This window comes from Lepus europaeus, chromosome 8, assembly GCF_033115175.1.
Source record: "Lepus europaeus isolate LE1 chromosome 8, mLepTim1.pri, whole genome shotgun sequence".
In the NCBI taxonomy this organism is placed as follows: Eukaryota; Metazoa; Chordata; class Mammalia; order Lagomorpha; family Leporidae; genus Lepus; species Lepus europaeus.
In genome coordinates, this window is record NC_084834.1 from 89,611,482 (window position 1) to 89,633,102 (window position 21,621).

The window sequence follows — 21,621 nt, forward strand, 5'->3', positions numbered from 1 at the left end:
TGGGAGCCAGCCTGCTGACAGACCCTTCCGTGACACCTTTCCTTCCCTGTCTTCCCCCACTCCACTACCTCCACTGCCTACGCCTCCCAGATAAACCATGCTGTGCATTCCTTGTCTTGGGGTTTGATGAGGGAACCAAAAAACACGACATCATGAGTGAGAGCCCTGTGTTGAAGGCAGGGGTAAGGAATCTTTGTTCTGCCAAGGGCCACGTGGATATTTATAACCTCATTTGTGGGCCATATAAAACAATCAATTTAAAAAGCATATAGACTTAGTGAATAGACTTAGTGCTATAGACTTAGTGAATTTCGAGTCCTCCTGTGGTTGCCTTGGCAGGGCCAGACCAAATGATTTCGCGGGGCTCATATGGCCTGTGGGCCGGATATTCCCCACCCCTGCCTTGTTTGACATGAGTATTCGGTATAACATGGAAACGTGTCAACTACGGTTTTGGACATGGAGAGGGAAGCTGTGTTTTTCAAAGTCTGAGCCTTTACTATCTGTGTCATGATAAAAGGCACATTACCCGACAGCTTGTACTTAGGAAACAGATGGCTCTTACATCTGTGTTTGGTCAAGTGTTTATTAGGAAGTAAAGTGCTCCGTATTACACATTTATGAAATTCCTGATTGTTGCGAAAGACTTGCATATGTAACATCTTCATAATTATATCAACACAGAAGGAGAGGTGACAGGGAAGGGGTGAGGAGGGAATTCTTCATGGTAAAAACAAAGAATTCTGCCAAAGTTTACAAGTGAAATGAAAACCAGTATAATAGTATCAGAAAGACTTTCTAGTGACCATAATTGACATATGGCACATGGTCGATACACATGGATACCACATAGAGCTGCACTTCAAATTGAAGTTTGTTTACATGTAACAACATGGTACACACTCATAAACACGTACACTCAGTATCCCTGGAATGCAAACCTTAGTACCGAATAATAAAGAATTTTGTGTAGCATATTCAGAAGAAAGAAAAATAGAAAGGAACTAGTTAGGATTAACTATTAAAGAAACCCAATGTGGTTCACTTGTATAGAAGCTAACCTAGAGGAGGCTGTTTATTCCCTGGGAATTTGACTGACATATTTTACCAATTAAGTGGGTCATTTGTGCATTAAAAATACAGCATTAACCACAGGATTCTGTTCTATGGGTTCTCCAAGTGAGGATTACTCATGACCAGTTTGTTCTGTCTTGCTTGTCCCATTAACTCTCAAAAGGTCATGTTCCTTAACACTTGAAAGATAAGGTTTTTCTTTTTTTCACTGAGAAATAGATATGTCCTCATAAATTTGGTGAGCCTGTCTCCTAATGAAGACAACTGCTACTAACTCCCATTTGGGCTGATACTGCTGATAGATGAATTTTCAGCATGAGAACTTCCTTTTTAATGACTTGAGCTTCATTTGGATTCTAAACTCTAGTTCTGCAATATAGGATCGAGAATATTTGAGAATTACCTTAAGACAGCATAAACCCAAAACTTCAGTTTTACAATGCTTTATGAATTCTGAAATAAAAGTTTGCTAATAGTGCACACATTTGCTGAGTTAAATCTTTCAGTGCCTATTAAGACCTTTAGTAAGTCTGTTTTACTGGATTAATTATAACATCAAATTTAGTTGCAGTGAGTTGAGCCACATGGGAAAGACAACATATGGATAAATCTTTGTACTAAAATTATCAGAAAAAGCCAAATCTAATAACAACTTAGTGCTCCCTTACAATTCTCTTACAGTTAGAGATTTCATTTTATCTTATAACCGATCTTTGGTTTCATTTAATTCATTTCAAGTGAGGCAAAACAAGAAGAATGAAGCGTTACAGCGAGTTCCACAGACAATAGATATGGTGAAATAATAAGGAGGCATAGTACTCAACAGTATTCAACCACTCACACGAATGCTCGCACAATGACCACATACCCATTCTATGGTTTGGAGTTCTTTTCCAGTTCATGTTTTAGAAAAGTTTACCCCAGGAAGGTAGTTGAAATCACAGGCCCCTTTCTTCAAAGGAAGCTTTGTATGAAGCTCATGAGCTACTCCTGAGTGGAAAGGAATGCCCTACGTTCCCTTCACACACTGGACAAAAATGACAACACTGATTTTGTGGTTGCAGGTGACACTCAGAAGCCCTTTGACTGTTCTCTTGTAGCTTTTAGGCCACTTCATTGTCAACTGAGGAGACCCAGTCACGGTAGCAACTGGGAAGAACCACTCTATAAACTTTACAAAGAATTTGTTTTTCCTATACTCAATATTTACACCTCAATTTCTTCTACGAGAAAAAGAAAGAAATATCTTTGATCCATGGGTAAAGTTTACATAAAATAAATTAAAGTGCAGAAGATTAGCAATCGGTCCCAAAGACCAGCATCGATGGTGTTCAGGGCATATAAATACTCGTGGCCGCTTTCTCACCTGTTAGGAACACAGCTACCAGGGCACACCTTACACATGGACGTTGGAACTCCCATTTCCACCTCCACCTTCCACACCTTCTGCAGACTGGGAGGAAGAAGGGCGCGAGGTCCTGGGGCGAGGTTGACCATTCAGGCCCACTGGTGTGCCTAAGCCGTGGCTGAGCTGGGAAGCTGCATCATCAGATTCCCAGCGCTCCAACTCCTCCCGAACGAGCCGCTCCATCTGTTCCCTGTGGACGTCGCTCTCTCGACCCAGTCTTTCATCCTAAGAGGGAAAAACGAAACGAGGATGTTAGGGGGTGTGGTCATGCACCCTCTGGTATGCGCTCTCTTGTATTAAGAAACTGCCTTAGGAAATCCCGGCACTAAATAATCTATCAGTAGTTAGGTGAGAGATGTGCAGCAAATGATAGCAATTCTCAGTATCACTGGAGTAACTTTCCATTTCATTCCGCCCTCCAGTAGGTGCATCAGTGTGTGGGGTATTAGGAATTACCATCTGATCCTCGGTTATGAAGAAACACAAGCATCTCAGGATAAGGGTTATACAATATGACCACATGATCTTTTATAGCATCAAAGAGTTTCCGAAAAATAAAGTCTGAAAGTGAGACAAATTGCAATCAACATTGCGAGTGTCTATAAACTGTCCTTGGAACTAGCAAACGGTATCCACATCTATTTTTATCAGTACACCCTGGGGCTCAAGCCCACAGTGACTCTCACCTCGGCCACTCCGTCCAGCAGCCTCCCCAGCACCTCCCTTCGCTTGAGTTTGGCCCGCTCCATGATCTCCAGCTTCACAATCACGGCGTCGATCTTGGACACGATGCTGCCAATGGAGTGCTCCATCCGGTCCACGCGTCTCACCAGCCTGCAGGAACCACAGTGGGGAGGGGCCAAGCCACTTGTCAGTGTCTTTTCAGCCCAGTTGGCTTTTTGCATGGAAATGCTGAGATCTTTTTCTCAAACAGTATGATAATCTGAAACACTTTCTAAGGGGTCTAAGCCTTTGGACTCTCAGCCACTGCTAGTGGCAGAGCTAACTGGAAAACCTCGCCTGCAAGTCAACATTGTCTCAGAGGTCTTAAAAGGTGCATGTGATCCCTTCCTTCAGACATCCTGGTTTTTTCAGGTGTAACTTTAGCTAGAAGGATATACACTAAAGTGCTGGGGTCACTGAAAAATGGCTCAGTAACCAATGGACAGGAGATTGGTTAGAGGATTGTTCATTTATGAAACAGAATTCTAAGATGCTGCTAAAAATGCCAAAATTGAGTGGGACATCTTACAATGGAAACAGGATCAATCTATTAGGAAGACATACTGGAGCTGGCATTATGGTGTAGTGGGTCAAGCCAATGCTTACAATGCTGGCATCCCATACTGCAGTGCTAGTTTGAGTCCGGCTGTTTTGCTTCCCATCCGGCTCCTTGCTAATGGTTCTGGGAAGTCAACAGAACATGGCCCAAGCACTTGGGCCCCTGCCACTCCCATGAGAGACCAAGATGGAGTTCCTGGCTCCTGGCTTCAGCCTGGCCCAGATCTGGCTGTTGTGGGCATTTGGGGAGTGACCCAGCAGATGGAAGATCTCTCAATCTCTCCTCTCCCGTTCCCTTCCTCCCTCCCTTTCTCTGCTGGCCTGCCCTTCAAATAAACAAATAAATCTTTTTTATTTTTTTAGAAAAGGGAGATATCCTTTGGTCAGGGGCTGAATTATGAGGTTTTGGTCAACAATGGACTGTATATAGGACAGTGGTCCCATAAGGTTATCATGGACCTAGAAAACTCCTATGGCAGGGGCCAGAGCTGTAGCTTAGTAGATTAAGCCTCTGCCTGCAGCACTCCCATCCCATATGGGTTCCAGTGCGTGTCCCAGCTGTTCTACTTCCTATACAGCTCTCTCTATGGCCTAGGAAAGCAGCAGAAGATGGCTCAAGTCCTTGGGCCCCTGCACCCATGTGGGAGACCCAGAAGAAGCTCCTGGCTCCTGGCTTTGGATTGGCCAAGCTATGACTATTGTGGCCATTTGGGGAGTGAATGAGCAGATGGAAAATCTCTCTTTTTCTTTCCTTCTCTCCATCTGTAACTCTGCCTCTCAAATAAATAAGTAAATCTCTAATAAAAATTCCTACTGTCTAGTAATTTTACAGTACCCTTTTCTACATTTAGATATATACAGACACATAAGTACCATTGTGTTACAATTGCCTACAGTAATCAGTATAGTAATAGGCTATATAGGCTAATAGCCTAGGATCAATAGACTATAATATATAGCCTATAAGTAGGCTATACCAGTTAGATTTGTGTAAGTACACTCTATGAAGTTTGATGAAATTGCCTAATAATGTATTTCACAGAGTGTATTCCCATCATTAAGCAGCACATAACCATAATTACAAACATGTATACACCTAATAACAGAGTTCCAAAATGCACTAGGCAGACTCTTACAAAATTAAAGGGATAAACTATTTAATAACAACAGTTAGAGTGTTTAATACCCCACTTTCAAAAATAGAAAGAGGAAGAAAATCAACAGGGAAACAGGAGACTTGAATAACACTATAAATTAACTCTACCTAGCAAACATTACCAGAACACTCAACTTCACTCAACAGCCACAGAATACACATTATTTTCAAGTGCACGTGCAATATTCTCCAGGATAGACCACATGCTAGGGCATAAATCACAGATAAACACATGTATACAGAAACACAAAGACTAAAATATAATTAGCTATTTTGGATTGGTAGGAATATGGAACACTTTAATATATTCTTCTGCTTTTTCTCATTTGCTAATTTTCCTATCATAAACACAACCCTGTTATCAAAAGAAAATGACGACAGAAGTTAAAAAAGAATTGATGATTAGTAATGGAAAGGAGTGAGAGAGATGGAAGAGTTTTGTCTCCTTCGGATCCTTGTCAACTCGAATTCCGTCAGTTCATTCACACTTACACTTGAAACTCTTCATAAGAAACCCCACTGGAGATGCTGCCCCTCCTTCTGGAGCTGTGTCCACTGTCTTCGTCATCGTCCTCCTCAGAGTCGTCTAGACTTCTTGGGAAGCTGCGGCTACTCATGGGACGCGGTAAAGAGCTGTGATCCAAGTCCAGGTCCTCCTGAAGCACATAGCGTCAGAACGTGAGGAGCAGGAGCACTGAGACCACAAGGAGTTTTGCCATGGGTCGGGGCAATATGAAATGGGCATCTGCCATTTACCTAGGATTTCTTTGTGGTCAACACCAACCAGGTTTCCCACACTTCTCAATTCCAAGGATTGACAAATTCTCAAAACAGATTTTAACAAAGAGCAAGAAATTGCCAGCTTTTTGTTTGGACAAGCAAGAACATTGTAAACACAACAAGAAAAATGTAAGTGAAGAACTACATTTTCACTTTCGTCTCGTAAAAGATAATATTTAAGAGATCTAAAGTCTGGAGGGTTATAATAATTTCAGAATAAAAATTTGGGGGCTGGTGCTGTGGCACAGGGGTCTAAGCATTTGCCTGTGGTGCCAGCATTGCACATGGGCACCGGTTCATGTCCTGGCTGCTCCTCTTCTGATTCAGCTCTCTGCTTATGGCATGGGAAAACAATGAAACATGGCCCAAGTACCTGGACCCTTGTACCTGCACAGGAGGCCAGAAGGAAGTTCCTGGTTCCTGGCTTCAGAATGGCCCAGCTCCAGACATTGTGGCCATTTAGAGAGTGAACCAGTAGATAAAAGACTTTTCATTGTGTCTCTCCTTCTCTGCTCATAACTCTACCTCTCAAATAAATAAATAAAATCTTAAAAAAATTTTTTTTTGACAAAACACGGCCTCATGAAGAGCTTACTCATTGTGTGTGTGTTCATATCTCACTGTGGCTGGTAAAGTTTGCCACCTACTAGCATTGTTCTCTGGAACAGCATTTTAGAAGCTGCTGTTTTAGACTTCCCATAGGAAAGCGGTTTTTGTGTACAATATTCTTCTGCATTCTCCGTATGTCTCTCAGCCACCATGCATCTTTTAGTTTGTTAAACCACGTTTTTGAAAGCTATAATGGTAAAGCTTTGTAATTATTCTGTTTATAAAAGTTCATTTCAACTTACCTGCAGCTACTTTGTGTAAGTAATCAAATGGAAGGCAAATGTTAGTTTTATTTGCCTATAACTGATAACAAAGAACAACTAATGAGCCAGACTGATCTTATATTTCCTGATAAATCTTTGTTCTCTCCCTCACTCTCACTGACATTGTGAACTATACAACTTAAGCAAGCTTCTCTTTTCAACTGATTACTAGAAAGCTTAGGGCCAACTTTGACTTTTTATATTTATGCTAATTTATTGCACCTTCATAGAGCATTGTGTAATGTATCTTTATGGAATAAGTGGGGTACTAATATATATACCATAGAGACAGAGACACACACAAAGAGAGGAGTCTCAGTAGCCCCCCAGAGAGACAGGGTTTGACACACTGTGGGGGCTGAGGCAAATCACCTTTTCCTAACCTAGACCCACCCTCTCTTTCTCCAAGTCGTCTCTCATCTGCTGGTGTTCGTGCTCCGTCAGTTCTTGGTCTCCATCTTGGTCATACTTTGTGAATATTGCCTCGATCTCTGCATCAGTATGGCCCTTCCTGAAATTATTGAGAGGATACAGATGAACTCGTTCCTGTATATAATCCAGACCAAACACAGAGACATCAAAATGGAAGAAGGAAAAGAGGAAATCACTGAATGGGAGGGCCAGCACTCCTCTTCCTTTTTTTTTTTTTTTTTTAGATACAACTCCAGATTATTGGGCAACACAAATGTTGGTGTGTCACTACCTGTATTTAACTACGAGCACATCACAACCATAGCCGTGGTGTGTAAATGCCCTCACATGCCCTCCAATGCTTCCGGGGTGCCTTTCCACATCACTGGAGCTAGTTTAATGGGTACTGTCAGGTCTCAACCTATCTCTGATCAACAATTTTGAAATTTAGCTAATGGAACACCTACAGCCTCAATAAGGAAGTTTTTTTTGTTTGTTTTTCTTACTCTTCACTAATTAGTTCAAATATAATATGTAATGTTTTAAATTTTTGTAGACACCTTACTAAAATGACTAAAGGTTTCTAAAATACTATTAATGGGTAAAATATTAACCAAGAAAATGACAGAGTATTTTTGAGACTATTTTTTTCCTAACTAGAAAAGCTATGGGATTCACAATGAGCACAGATATAATGACGCTTGAACCCTGCCATTCTACAACATCAATAATAACAGTAAATGCATGCAGCACAGAAAAAAAGAGCAGGATTTCAGGAGAAAAATCTAGCAAACACGTGAATTTTGGATGCCTCAAATACAAAAGGGTTCACAGTGCTTATAAGCACTATCATTATTTTCATCCTCTAAGTAGCCAGCACTCCCCTTACAAAATGTTCCAGAAAGACACCCTCTTCTAAAACTAAGAATGTCTCTCTGTGAGTCCTTGGGCCAGACATTCCTTTATCTCCAATTTATCCTTAGCAGCAAGAATTTCCCTGGCCTTCAGGAAATGGGATTCTTACCCTTTGAGATCTTGTCGAAGTTCGTCAAAGTTTAGCTTGCCCCCCCCTTGCCGCAGACTCTCTGAAATGTCATCCACGGTATTCTTTTTCAGTTTCAGTTTTACCAAGGCTTTATGATAGCCCTAAATTAGGAGGAAAAAATACACAAAAATAATTAATTTTCCTTCTGCACATTCTTTACCTTTTGTTTACAATAGTAATACTACAAAGCGTGGTGTAAGTTGGCCACTCAGCAAGCAGGTATCGAATGAATGAATAATAAACGTACCTTAGTTTTCCATAAAACTCTTGCAGGTGAGCTATATATATATGGAAAGAGTCAGGGTCTTTCAATACATCAAGAACTAAGGGTCTCTTACTCATAGATGTTCATGTGACAGAAATGATAACAACTACATATCCCATAGCTGCCCCAGAGTATTTGGTTATGTCTAACAGTTCTTAAAAATATTATGAAACCAGAATGGCAGATGTCCTAAACTGCATTCTGGCCTCAGAATCAGCCCTTAAGGCATTTGGATCCAGCTAAAAAGCCCATGAGAGTATTTTAGGCATGGAAAGCCAAGACACTCTGGCAAAAAAAATAAAATAAAATAAAAATGACCTAAATGAAAGATCTCTGTGAATGAGATCCCAGCGGAAAGAATGGGCCATCAAATAAGGAGGTACCTTTCTCTGAAGGGAGGAGAGAACTTCCACTTTGAGTATGACCTTGTCTAAATAAGATCGGAGTTGGCGAACTCAGAAAGGCTTCCATAGCTTTCGCAACTTATGACAAGAGCCTCGGGTGATTACTGATGCCATAAACAGGAGTGTCAATTGTTAAATCAACAACAGGAGTCACTGTGCACTTACTGCCATGTCAGATCTCTGTCCTTAATGTGTTGTACTATGTGAATTAACGGCATAACTAGTACTCAAACAGTACTTTACATTTTGTGTTTCTGTGTGCGTGCAAACTGTTGAAATCTTTATAGTATATACTAAACTGAACTTCTGTATATAAAGATAATTGAAAATGAATCTTGGTGTGAATGGGATGGGAGAGGGAGTGGGAGATGGGATGGTTGTGGGTGGGAGGGAGGTTATGGGGGAAAAAAGACGCTGTAATCCAAAAGTTGTACTTTGGAAAATATATTTATTAAATAAAAGCTAAAAAAATACTATGAAACCTGAGTCATGAGTTATTTTAATATTTTAAAAAGATGTATTTATTTGAAAGTCAAAGTTACAGAGAGAGAAGGAAAGAGAGATCTTGATTCTGCTGGTTCACTTCTCTGATGCCTGTAACAGACAGGGCTGGATCAGGGTGAAGCCAGGAGCCAGGAGCTTCTTTCAAGTTTCCCTACATGGGTAGCAGGGGCCCAAGAACTTGGGCCATCTTCCAGTGCTTTCCCAGGCTACTAGCAGTGAGCTGATCAGGAGAGCAGCTGGACATGAATTGGCGCCCATAGGATACCGGCATTGCAGGTACTAATCCACAATGCTGGCCCCTAATTTTTTTTTTTTTTTTTTTTTTTTTTTGACAGGCAGGGTGGATAGTGAGAGAGAGAGAGAGACAGAGAGAAAGGTCTTCCTTTTTGCCGTTGGTTCACCCTCCAATGGCTGCTGCGGCCAGCGCATCACGCTGATCCGAAGCCAGGTGCTTCTCCTGGTCTCCCATGGGGTGCAGGGCCCAAGGACTTGGGCCATCCTCCACTGCCTTCCCGGGCCATAGCAGAGAGCTGGCCTGGAAGAGGGGCAACCGGGATAGAATCCGGCGCCCCAACTGGGACTAGAATCTGGTGTGCTGGCGCCGCAAGGCAGAGAATTAGCCTGTTAAGACACGGTGCCGGCCCTGGCCCCTATTTTATATTTCTAATATTATGTTGTTGTCAGAAATGTCCTGATATATGTTAAGTACGTTAAAAAATTCCCAGTGAAATGCGGATGAGGATTTATCAGGCAGACAGGGTGTTGCGTGCTGGGGCAGGACTGTGAACACACCCCTCAAGCTGGCCTAGTGCAGGGCAGTCTGAGTCACCTGGGGAAGATTATGATTGCTCTGTGACCTTTAGAACTTTGTCAAAACATTAACCACTGCCTTTGTGTCAGCTACAAAGGCAGAGAGCAATTTAAACCTAGAGCTAGTATGCAATACACTGACATTTACAACATTAGGAACACCAGGAAGGAGAGGACTCCAGTGCTTGCTTTTCTGTTCTCATGCCGTACCACACTGCAGACCTTAGGATACGGACTGGGAGGCCTTTTATGCGCATCACTTGTCAAACTCCTTTATAAAGGGTCCACTTCCAATATATTTTTTTGCACTGTTAATTTCACAAAAGAGCTCTCATAAAAGAGTTCCTCCACTGTGAAGTTTTTGCAGGTGGCACTTCCTTCAAGACATCTCCATCCTTTCCTTTATAACGACTTTCCTCATCTATGTCGATCAATTTGCTTTCACTATGTCTTCCCAGCTGCAGTGCTGCATCTCTCAAATGGATATTTGTGTCAATATTTCCATGGCCAACTACTCCTTTGATTAATCCAGTACGCTGTTTCCAGTGTCATAATTTCATTTCTTTCTTGTTCCTTGCTGGCTGCCTACTCTTTTTTTTTTTTTTAAATCATGTACTGTTTTGCAAATGTCACACAGATTTATTACAGGGAGTCAAGGAAACAACAACATGTGCTTTGTATGTGAACCCAAGAGTAGATGTTCAGTGACTAATCGGCAACAGACTGAAACTCAAGTCATGATTGGTCACTGAGCGTCACGCGTGTCAGTTACCTAGGTAACGATCTGGGCCCCAACAGCTGGCAGTGCAGTTCAGTACTCAGTACTCACAATTAGTGTATACTGATAATGGAACCGAACTCTGTGTTAAGGGCCTGGTGTTACTTAACTGCACCCTGGTAAAGAACGGCGCCAAGTGAGAAGGGCTTATAATGCACTGTGGGGAGCTGCTATGATGTCATCACTGTTACGTGGAATTCAGGATAACATGACTCTTTGGTCGCATCCAGCTGCCTTTGCTTTGAGAAGCTGAAGTTTTCTGATGAATAAAATCCACGGGCAACATGGCTTGAGCCAAAGACAAACACTACAGTGAAAGACCCAGTCTATCTCAGCAAACAACATTAGAGAACAAGCCGCACACTTTAAATGTAATTACTTGTTGTTGTGTTAAGTTTTATACCTTAAACCAAACAAAGAAGTCACCATGAGAAGAAGAATATGCACAACTTTCCCAGTCCTGCCCTCCTGTCCAACTTAAGCAGGTCCTGAGAAGGTACCCAAGGAAAGTTCCCAGGCCCCCAGGCGATGGCCTGAAACAATGCATCTTTTCCTTTGAATATTTTTAAAAACCACCCTGGAAGGTTGAGGGCAAAGGGTCAAACACCAAGCATTTCTGCTGAAGCCTCTCTTTTCTTTTTGAAGTTGTAACTGACATAGCGGAGGTGGGAACTACTTATACAATCTTCCTCTCCAGTTTATTTTAAACTTTGCATTTCCAAGTGGGAGCCAACTACACGGAGGTGTCAACAAAGCACGGAGGTAAAATCAACAGCCCAGTAGCTTCTAGGAGTCAAAAAGATCACTGGGAATTTCATTCCAGGGTATGTGAGGACTCCCAGAATCCAAGTCCAAGCTGGCAGTACACTTACCAAGCCTCCAAGACACAGAACACTTAAATTATTCCTGAAACAAAGCAATCTTTTTACTTTAATCAATTTGAGTGGTTCAATGTTGATTTGGAAATACTACTTTTGACATCTTGAAATAATGCTCATGTCATGTAGGAAACTATTCTGAGACATCGTTTTTCTTACCTTTCTGATAAGATCGGACAGTTCCATTTCAGCTTTCTGCTGAGCTAAGTCAGATTTCACTTCAGAGTAAGTATCATTGATGATGGCCAAAAACATATTCTGTTTGTAAGTCAAAGGAAGGTAGAGATTAAAGGAAGAAATCAAAATACATTTTACAAACATCAACACATACCTTTTTATTTATCTTTTTCCCCCAATCTGAGTGCTTTTTGAAATCACAAGTTAATAGTTTTGCTACTACATTTCTTGAAAAGTTGTTTTTCCCATTAAGTCATACCACAGGGAAAACATAATATATATTCTGACTTACAAAACCAGGTGTTTTGATATATATTGCAAAATCAGACAAGAATGTAATGTGACAAAGTACTAATGTATTTACCTATGCATAGCAGGATTATTTTATTATTTTTTACTCCTCTATGTTTTCTATGAATAAAAAGGTTTGCATAATTTACTATGGGTATAAAGATCTAAAACAATTCTTTGCATTTTAAAAGTGAACACAGACAAGCATAAGTCTATGCTTATTCAAATTCTGTTTTACAACCGTATCTGAGATGTATAGAACATATATTGAAGAGCTAAAAAGACCTCTGCAAATGGCAGGACATTAGGCTTGGCTGGAAGACAGGAAAGACAAGCTCTGTAGAAAAAATGTAGACTTTGGACTCAAGCAAACTTGGGCTGAGACTACCCTGTTTAATTTTTCTAAGCCTCATGTGAAAGATTGATGTATGTGTTGCTGCATTTGTAAAATGGCAAAACTGTAGCTCCCTTAGAGATCTGTTGTGAGAGTCAACCGGGTAATGTATAGAAAGTGCTTAGCAGAAGCCCAAGGCAGGGTAAGGGCTATGTAACTTATTACATTATTGCCCAGGAAAGCTTAGTCTATTTTCTATACTCTCCCCTTCCCCAGTAGAAATGGTTTGTGTTTCTAACAGGCTTTCTGAAAGCACTGCACTCCAATAGATCTTCAGGCCTGTCTTTCACATGTGCTTCCTTTGTTTTTCCTTTGGGGCACATAACTGAGGTTTGTAACTACGTTGTGGTGTATTTGATTATGTCTGTTTTCCCCACAAGTCCATGGAAGCATCATCAGGGCAGGGCCTCTGCTTTCCTTACCATGGTATCCTCAGTATTCAACACACCGCCTCACAGCACAGAATTCTACAACAAATGCTGGACTGTGTGTATACAAGGAAACTTCCCAAGGTCATACAAATGGAATTAAATGGTGAGTTTATTTTGGTGCAAATAAATTTTGAATCTATGCATATGAGAGATCTTCCAAAAGTACATGGACTGAAATACAGTGGCTCAGCATATATTACATAACTGAAGAATGAACAAATAAGGACTCTTATTTTAATAGGCTACTAAATGTCTCTCCGTAAAGGAAGAATATTTTATAAGATTCTATGGAACAAGTGAGAAGAGAATATAGAACACATACGAGTTCCTGGATAAAAATTCAATTCCAGGGGTGGATATTTATCAGGGCAGGGTGGAGTAACATCTTCCACCTTCTTCCTTCCAGCCCAGGCATCTCTTGTATTTTTGTTTCCAAATGACTGTGAACTAATGCCTGCGAATGTCTTCCTAGAAATGGATTAAGGAGTGGGTCCCCTGAGGAGGTGCTGAAAAATAGATACCAGCTAAGAAAGACTCCTGAGGGGATGAGGAGAGGAAGTGCACCCGCCCCTCCCTGCTTCCTGTCTCACAGGGGTCACTTAATGCAGATGGCCATTTACAGTGGGAGGTCCTTCCCTGATGGGGGGAGAAGGGGAGGGAGCTTCCAGGCTCAATTGAACCACTCCCACCAATGGCTTCTTTTGAATTTGAGTATTTCACATGGCCAAGTTATAACCCTTATTTGACACACAGATATACTATGAAAACCAGGTGTCCTGAGATCAGCTGAAGGGTCAAGCTGCAGAACTCTAAATTCCTGGTTTTGGTTTTCTTGGTAGAGATATGGATGCTTGGGAATCCAAACTCCTACCCATGTTAGTGAGGAACAAAGGTTTGCTTTTATTTTCCAATTTTCTTCTTCAAGTGTGAGAGGCTTAAATTTAAAAAACAGCCACGATACACTGGTTCAAGTCCTGGCAGCTCCTTCCTATCCAGCTCCCTGCTTTCCCTGCCTGGGAAAGCAATGGTGGATGGCCTGGGCCCTGGCACCCACATGGGAGGCCCAGAGGAAGCTCCTGGCTCCTGGCTTCCGTCTGGCCCAGCCCTGGCTGTTGTGGCCATTTGAGGAGTGAACCCGTGGACAGAAGACCTCTCTCTTCCTCTCTCTGTAACTCTGCCTTTTAAATAAATAAAATCAATCTAATAAAAAGTGTAGCAATGATACTTGCACACAGCAAGACTCAAATGGACACGTGTGCTATTCATGACCCTTTCACTTTTCTATTAAAGGATAGGTAATAATCAGTGAACACCTTACATCAACCAAAAATACCTGGACTGATTTTGGTAAGATGACACTGGATAACTGAAAATGTGATTATTTACTTCACCTATTACACATGTTCTTTGGAGAATTTATTGAAAATGGAAACAATTTTGTTATTTTCTTCAGATGACAGTTCACATGAAGAAAGTTGTAAATGTGAGTGTATAAATGAAAATCACCGCCTAAGTTAAGGTAACTTAATTTAATACCACCTGAGTGTACAGATGAACATATGAATGCTAAGACAAAGAACAAACATCTTTAAAAAAACTCAGATCACTTAGAGCAAAAGATGTTAATTTTTACCAAATTGAGAGTAAATGAATTTTTATAAAATAATTTTTAAAGCAACTTCCATTCAGTTAGGTTTGTAGAGTTAATATTTGAGTATTCTATGTAGGCAGTCTCTCGATGTGTGAACTATGCCTAAGTTAGAGCATTCACTTTGACATGTAAAGCATCCACTTAAACACTACTCTGGACATCCTGGACCTCAGCTGACTTTGTTAGTTCCTGTTTTCTAAAGAGAAAAGAAGAAGCAGAAAACTGCCGAGTCATGCTAGCAACGAATGAAAATGCTGACACGTGTGCTGAAGGAGAAAAGCATGTGAGCATATCTGACTTTTGAGAAAAGCACTATTTCGGGTAACTATAAATTTGTACTTGACCTACTTTTTGTTTTTGCATTGTATAGACACATATATGGCAAAAAGAAAGCCCACTGAAAAGACTTTTAACACTGCTTAGCAATACAATGTAAAATAAAACAAGTTTTCTCACATCCATTTTTTTCTACTTCTTGGGTCTTTATTTAAAATATATGGAGTAGGATGTTAGAGAAAACAGAAAAGGTGATCTATGAACATGGAACGGTTAAGTCCCCTCACTATGAACAAAAATGTACATACCAAAAGAATGAAGAACATAAAGAACACAAAGGTAGTGAAATAAAGTGGTCCCAAAACTCGATTAGCTTCCTCAATCTCTGCAAAGTTGATATCGCCCAAAATGATACGGAACTGAGTAAAGCTATAAAACAAAACAAAACACAACACAAAAACTAAGAATGTCCTGCAGCTGATGTAACTCTTCTTAAAGATGATTTCACATTTTTGGAACTTTTTAGCTGTTAGATAGCTGCCAAATAACAGAACGCCAACCCCTCCAGAGAACTATTGCTATATAGACCATCTATTGGAGCCTTCTGAAAGAATCTTAATATGTTTTCCTATTATGTATGTTATTTCCATTTGGTTAAAAAGAAAATATGATAATCATTAAATGACTTATAAAGCAACTGGCTGAAAAACTTCCTAATCTTGAGAAGAGATGATAACCTGAAATCTTCACAAAGGTCTTAAGTTAAAATCTTTAAAGAAAAAAAAAAAAACTTAAGAGAAACAATATCATATGTGTTCAAAGACCCAATATTCTTACATGTACCTGGAGTGGGATTCAAGTGGCTGAATGTTCCTAGTCTTGGGCCTTTGTCAGTAAAATAATTTCCATTCCTCATTTGCATCAAACAGCATTAACTAGTGACCCCTGTGCCAAAATTCTATCAGTTTTCATTTCCATGATCTTCTCCTTTCCTAACTCCTTTCTCAGTTGCATGGAAATCTGAGACTGGCTATTTTTCCGTTCTGTTTTGTTTTGAATTTTATATTTGGCAACTTTGGAAAAAGACTGAAAATTCCAGTAGTGGTCTGAGTTTCTCCTGGAACAAGAAATATATTTTTTTCCCCTTAGGAAATAAGCTGAAGTTCAAAATGTATGTAATGATATTCAATGTGAATGAAAGTATAGGCAAATGGTTTTTCCAAAGCTACCATCTGCATCTGGCAATAAGATGACCATGGCCTTTGTAATACTGTTGGTTGGGTATGGATGTTCTGTATCTTATGACACTGGGACTGCTGTCTTAAGCATCGGCATTTCTAAATGTATGTCTTTGGACTGGTGGGTCAATGTTTCTGGAAAAGGTAACTCATTTCTATTGTCAATAACTACTTTTAAATTCTTGGTGTTCAATAGCAACCCTGAAGATTTCTTTATCCTTAAGAAAGCAGTGACATCTGTGACCAAGTTTTTCTTCTTAATTCCATAGATACTTACATACACTCCTGAAAAGTACTGAAGTCATCAACCTGAGTGCCAAAGACAAGGTAAGCTAACTGAGCATATGCCAAGAAAATAATGAAGAACATAATAGCAAAGCCGAAGAGGTCTTTGGCACACCGAGACATAGTTGTGGAGAGCTGGCTCATGGTCCTGTTAAAATTGATGAATTTGAAGAGCTGTGAAAGACAGGAAGGACATCAGCATGTGAAGCAATTCACAAAATGTAGTCTACACATACAATGCACTTTTCTTTTTTTTTTTTTTTTTCTTTTTGACAGGCAGAGTGGACAGTGAGAGAGAGACAGAGAGAAAGGTCTTCCTTTTGCCGTTGGTTCACCCTCCAATGGCCGCCGCGGTAGCGCGCTGCGGCCGGCACACCGCGCTGTTCCGATGGCAGGAGCCAGGTGTTTATCCTGGTCTCCCATGGGGTGCAGAGCCCAAACACTTGGGCCATCCTCCACTGCACTCCCTGGCCACAGCAGAGAGCTGGCCTGGAAGAGGGGCAACCGGGACAGGATCGGTGCCCCGACCGGGACTAGAACCCGGTGTGCCGGCGCCGCAAGGCGGAGGATTAGCCTGTTGAGCCACGGCGCCGGCCATACAATGCACTTTTCTTTAGCTCTGGAAAGCAATGGAATTCTGTCACATGTGACACGGCTCTAGGTAAACATCCTGGTGGAAGAGCACATGGGGATCTTAGAAGTCAAGTCACAATCTCTGCCTCAAAGGACTTAATTGCAAAGTTTCTGGGGCAAGATATCTCCAAACAAAACACTAAACACAACAGCCTGAGTCACATGTTGGAGGATTTCTATAATTTTACCTAATGAAAATTTCTAGAGTTTTAAGATGCATTTGAAAGGCAGAGTTACAGAGGGAGAAGGAGATAACAGATTTTCCATCTGTTAGCTCACTGTTAAAGTGGCTGCGACAGCCAGGACTTTGCCAGGCTGAAACCAGCAGTCCCAACAAGGTCTCCCATGTGGGTGCAGTGTCCTAAGCACTTGGGTCACCATCTGCTGCCTTTCCAGGGGCATTAGCAGGGAGTTGGATCAGAAGCACAGCAGCTAGGACTCAAACAGGTGCCAATATGGGGTGCTGGCTATGCAGGCGGCAGCCTAACCTGCTACGCCACAAAACCGTTCCCATCTAGATTATTCTTATAAATTGTCTCTGGCCACAATGAAAAAAAAATTGAGGGTGGTTGTTACAACATGACTAAACAGAAGTCCTATTCATTTGAGATTTTGATTGTTATTACTGTTATATGCTGAAGGCTTGATGTGTTTAGTGATAGCATCTCTTGAATAAGCACCTCGCTGGATAAACAACATGAGAGGCACAGGATAAGGTCTAGGCCCTTTCAGAAACCTCAGGCCTTCCAGGAACAAATATTAAGTCAGGAAAGCACTTTCTAGAACAGTGCTGCTCCAAAGAACTTTCTGTGCTGATGGAAATATTCTATAGTTCCATTGTCTAATACATTAGTCACTAGCTACATGGACACTGAGCACTTAAAATATGGCTGATGGGATTGGGCAACTAAAGTTTTAATTGAATGTAACCTTAAATTTCAATTATTGCAAGTGGCTGGCAGCTACTGTCTGAATGGCATAATCATAGAATAGGCTGAGCGGCTGTCAGCTGCCCCAGAATTACTATAGTCCTGCACCTCCAGAATTGAGGCTCATTGTGTACGAATGTCCCAGCCTTTCACACACATGGATACAAACAACATGTCCTGGGAAAAGAAGGAAATGAGTAAGAGACTACCCACAGAAGTCTGTCCCAACCTCAGTCCTAGGTAAAGCTTCCCTCAGTCTCACCTGGAAAGAGGCATCTTTCTAGCAAGCACAGCATCTCTTCCTCTCCTCCAGGAGATCCCGCCCCTTCTCTCTAGCTCCCTTTCCTTCATCTGGTCACCCCCTATCAGGTGACAGTGGCACCTGCCGCTGTTTCAGAGTAGCCTGGGACTCTAGGCTCAGCTGACACACATTTGCTACAAAAGCAAATTCAAGTCCTACAATGTTTTATGTGACTCATGGTAATACAAAGAGAGAAAAAAAATAACAAATCCAGAACATGACATCTGTAAGTTACCTTAATCCAGACAAAAAATACTACGACAGCAGCTATGTTGTTGAACTGTATTTCCCAGTATGCCAGATGCTCAAAGTTGGGGAAAGTATTTTGATCCTCCAGAAACTGCAGCAGGGCCTCCACATTGGATGTTCTGTATATGTTAATTCCTATAGCTACCACCGATAGCTGGAAAAGAAAAGATCTCTGTTTGAATACAGTGTTTCAGCAATATGGAATTTACTTTAAAATGACTACTTTATTTGGTTCACCATGAACTCTAAAACTCACTTATCCAATGGCATTCACAAAAACTACTCACTCAGTAAAAGAACATGTCCCCTGCTTTGTTAGCAAATCCAGTGAATGCATGCATGCATGTGTGTGCACAAACATGCACGTACACACACCCACATCCATGTTCACAAGGGATGATGCTGTAACACTCAAACTCAAGCAGTTTTTTCTGCCACACTTATTTAATATCATTGTCCACTCTTTAGCTTTCTTGACCTCATCTTGTTTTCTGTCTTTGTTCACGGTTTTTAAAAGTAAACATTTTTTTTCTAGTTTCTATTCATTCTCTGATTTACAGCCATTTATGTTTTCTTCTGCCCTACAACTCCTCTGTTGATATCTATGGGACACAGCACTGTGTGTGTGTGGGGGGGGGGCTAGGAGGGATAAACACGAGCAATTTGGACAAAGCCTGCCTTCAAGAAACTTGTCACCAGTGGATGGACCCTCTCCCCCCCTTTCTCTCTGTCACTCTTACTTTCAAATAAATAAAATAAATCTTTAAAAAATAAAAATCTACATGCAAATGACCCATTCGCAGATGAAAAATGATTAACTTCATTGTTCATTAGGGAAATGCAAATAGAAACCATGATGAGATGCCACTTCATATCTACTTTGATGGCTATGACCAAATCAATGGAAAATAGTGTTGAAGATGAGGAGAAACTGGACTCCTTGTGTTTTGCTGATGGGAGTGGAAAATGGTGCAGCTATTTTGAAAAACAGTTTGGAGTTCTTCCAAAGGTCCAACATGGAGCTAACATGTGACTCGGTGATTCCACTTCTAGGTATATAACCAACAAAAAGGAAACTGCTTTATTCCTAATGATCAAGAAGTGGGAACAGTCCAAATGCCTGTCAACTGATGAATGAATGAATGAATGAACAAAAAATAGTCTATTTGTACAATGGAATATAATTTGGTCATCAAAAGAAACACTGATTCAGATCCCGGTTTGGATGAACCCTGAAAGCATGATGCTAAGTGAAAGAAGACAGACAGAAAATGTCACCTAGCGCATGCTTTCATTTATCTGAAATGTCCAGAGCAGGCAAATCCCAAGACAGAAAGTAGGTCAGTGATTTCCAGGGCTGGGAGAAGAGGGCGATTGGGAATGGCTGCTAATGTTGGAAAGTTTCTCTTGGGGGGAGGTAACAAAAATATTATGAAATTAGATTATGTTGATAATTGTGTAACTCTGTGGATACAATAAAAATAACTGAATTAAAACAAAAAGAAACTTATACTCTAGTGAAGATCAGATAAATGCAACAACTAAGTAATACATGTCCCCTAACTCACGACCACACAACTTCTCACATTTCTTTGGTCCTGGGCTATGCAACCAGATCCAAGGGCACACCAGCCCCTTTAGCGGATTGTTACTGAATTAAGGGACATGTGTAGACAGTCTGGCGGTTAATCATAACCTTGCTCCCAAGTGAGATGGGAATCTGCAGAAGGTGGCCTGTAACAGGTGCTCTGACCTTTGCAGCCTACTGCGTCTCTCTGCCCTTGGATGATGGCCAAAGACTGCAGGCCAGACCTGCACCCCAGGCAACTGCCACAGAAATGACCTGTGTGGCTGGGAATCACAGCTAAAATGATAACCTTACCATCTGCCTTTTCTATGAAAGATTTAAAGAGGCCATACTGTATTTCTATGCTGGGATAATTTCTGTGACTCTCTGGGCTACACCAAACATGTTTTTCTACATAGATTTAGCCAAGGGGGCTGAAGATGCCAGGCTGATGAAGTGACTTCAGTAACAACCTTTGCCCAACTCTCATAGGTACAATTTGTTATCTCGTCCGGTTGTTTTCACTCTGCACAGGACAAATGTTTATACAAATATGGAACATTTGGAACAGCATTAATGCAAGTTCACTACATTTCCCTGAGAATCTTCCTCCAAACAGAAAATGAGAGAAAAGAGAAGATGAAAGAGATGTTGTGAGCATTCAAGCTGTTGAATCCTGATTTTTCTTTGAGATTCTCACCCCTAGCTACAACAGAACTCTCTCTCTGTACAAGACATAAGCTTTTTAGGGCAAGAATTTTGGTTACTTCATGCATTCCTATATTCCCAAAACCTAGATCAGAGCCAAGTTCATTGCAGATGCTCAGAAAACATTCACTGAGTGAACGGCTGAGTCATTTCCATCGTATGGAAGTTGGCGATCAACAGCATTATTTAAGTTTAGACTTGCTGAGAGTGTTCTTCTATTAATTCCACTAGTTTTGAAAGACTGTGGCTGAGGACAAAAAGCCGATTAATGGAAGTCTGTAGACTTCACAGCATTGGAATATATTGGACAGAACCTCAAAGGATTTAAAGATGAAATATTTACATTTGGAATGTAGTTTCTTTTCAGGTTTCAGGTGGAAAGAAGCAAATGTAGGCCAGATGAGACAAATGCCTCGGCTCTTATAGGTTTAAAGGGCCCCTGGGGCACAGGACCGGCTTTGGGGGTGAGTAGGTGAGCCCGTCCTTCTCCTTGTTCAGAAAACCTTTCACAGGAGAATTGGGACTCCAGGAGCCCCTCCTTGCTCTTGATAAAAATACACTGTCCGATTGTTGTCTTGTCAGTACTAAGAGTTAAAACAAAACAAGGAGCACAGTGAAGCAAGTTTTCAAAGAAATGCTTGCAAAATGCTGTGGCTGCTGAGCCAAATAAACACTCTTCAATTTTCATGACATCATCGGCTATTTTCCCTGTGGTCTCCAATGGGGTGTCAGGTAGTTCACTGGGGTGTGGGAAGAAGGCATTAAAACTTCTAGAATGACTTATAATTTTATTAGTACTTATTTTTATACACTTTAATCTTATGT

General features: G+C 41.0%; 1 protein-coding gene across 2 annotated transcripts in view; it reads right to left on the minus strand.

Moving 5' to 3' along the window:
* Positions 1-21,621, minus strand: part of PKD2 (polycystin 2, transient receptor potential cation channel) — a 58,970-nt gene that overhangs the window by 1,502 nt on the left and 35,847 nt on the right. The window contains exons 7-15 of one of the 2 annotated variants that reach the window (XM_062199887.1): positions 18,508-18,675; positions 16,402-16,583; positions 15,195-15,315; positions 11,826-11,924; positions 8,007-8,128; positions 6,965-7,082; positions 5,412-5,575; positions 3,169-3,316; positions 2,441-2,707 (exon numbers count right to left, since the gene is read on the minus strand). In XM_062199887.1, coding sequence (XP_062055871.1) covers positions 2,471-2,707; positions 3,169-3,316; positions 5,412-5,575; positions 6,965-7,082; positions 8,007-8,128; positions 11,826-11,924; positions 15,195-15,315; positions 16,402-16,583; positions 18,508-18,675 — 1,359 coding nt within the window. In that variant the 3' untranslated portion in view covers positions 2,441-2,470. Of the gene's footprint in view, positions 1-543; positions 2,708-3,168; positions 3,317-5,411; positions 5,576-6,964; positions 7,083-8,006; positions 8,129-11,825; positions 11,925-15,194; positions 15,316-16,401; positions 16,584-18,507; positions 18,676-21,621 lie in introns of those variants that run through there. The other variant, XM_062199884.1, reaches the window with a different exon arrangement.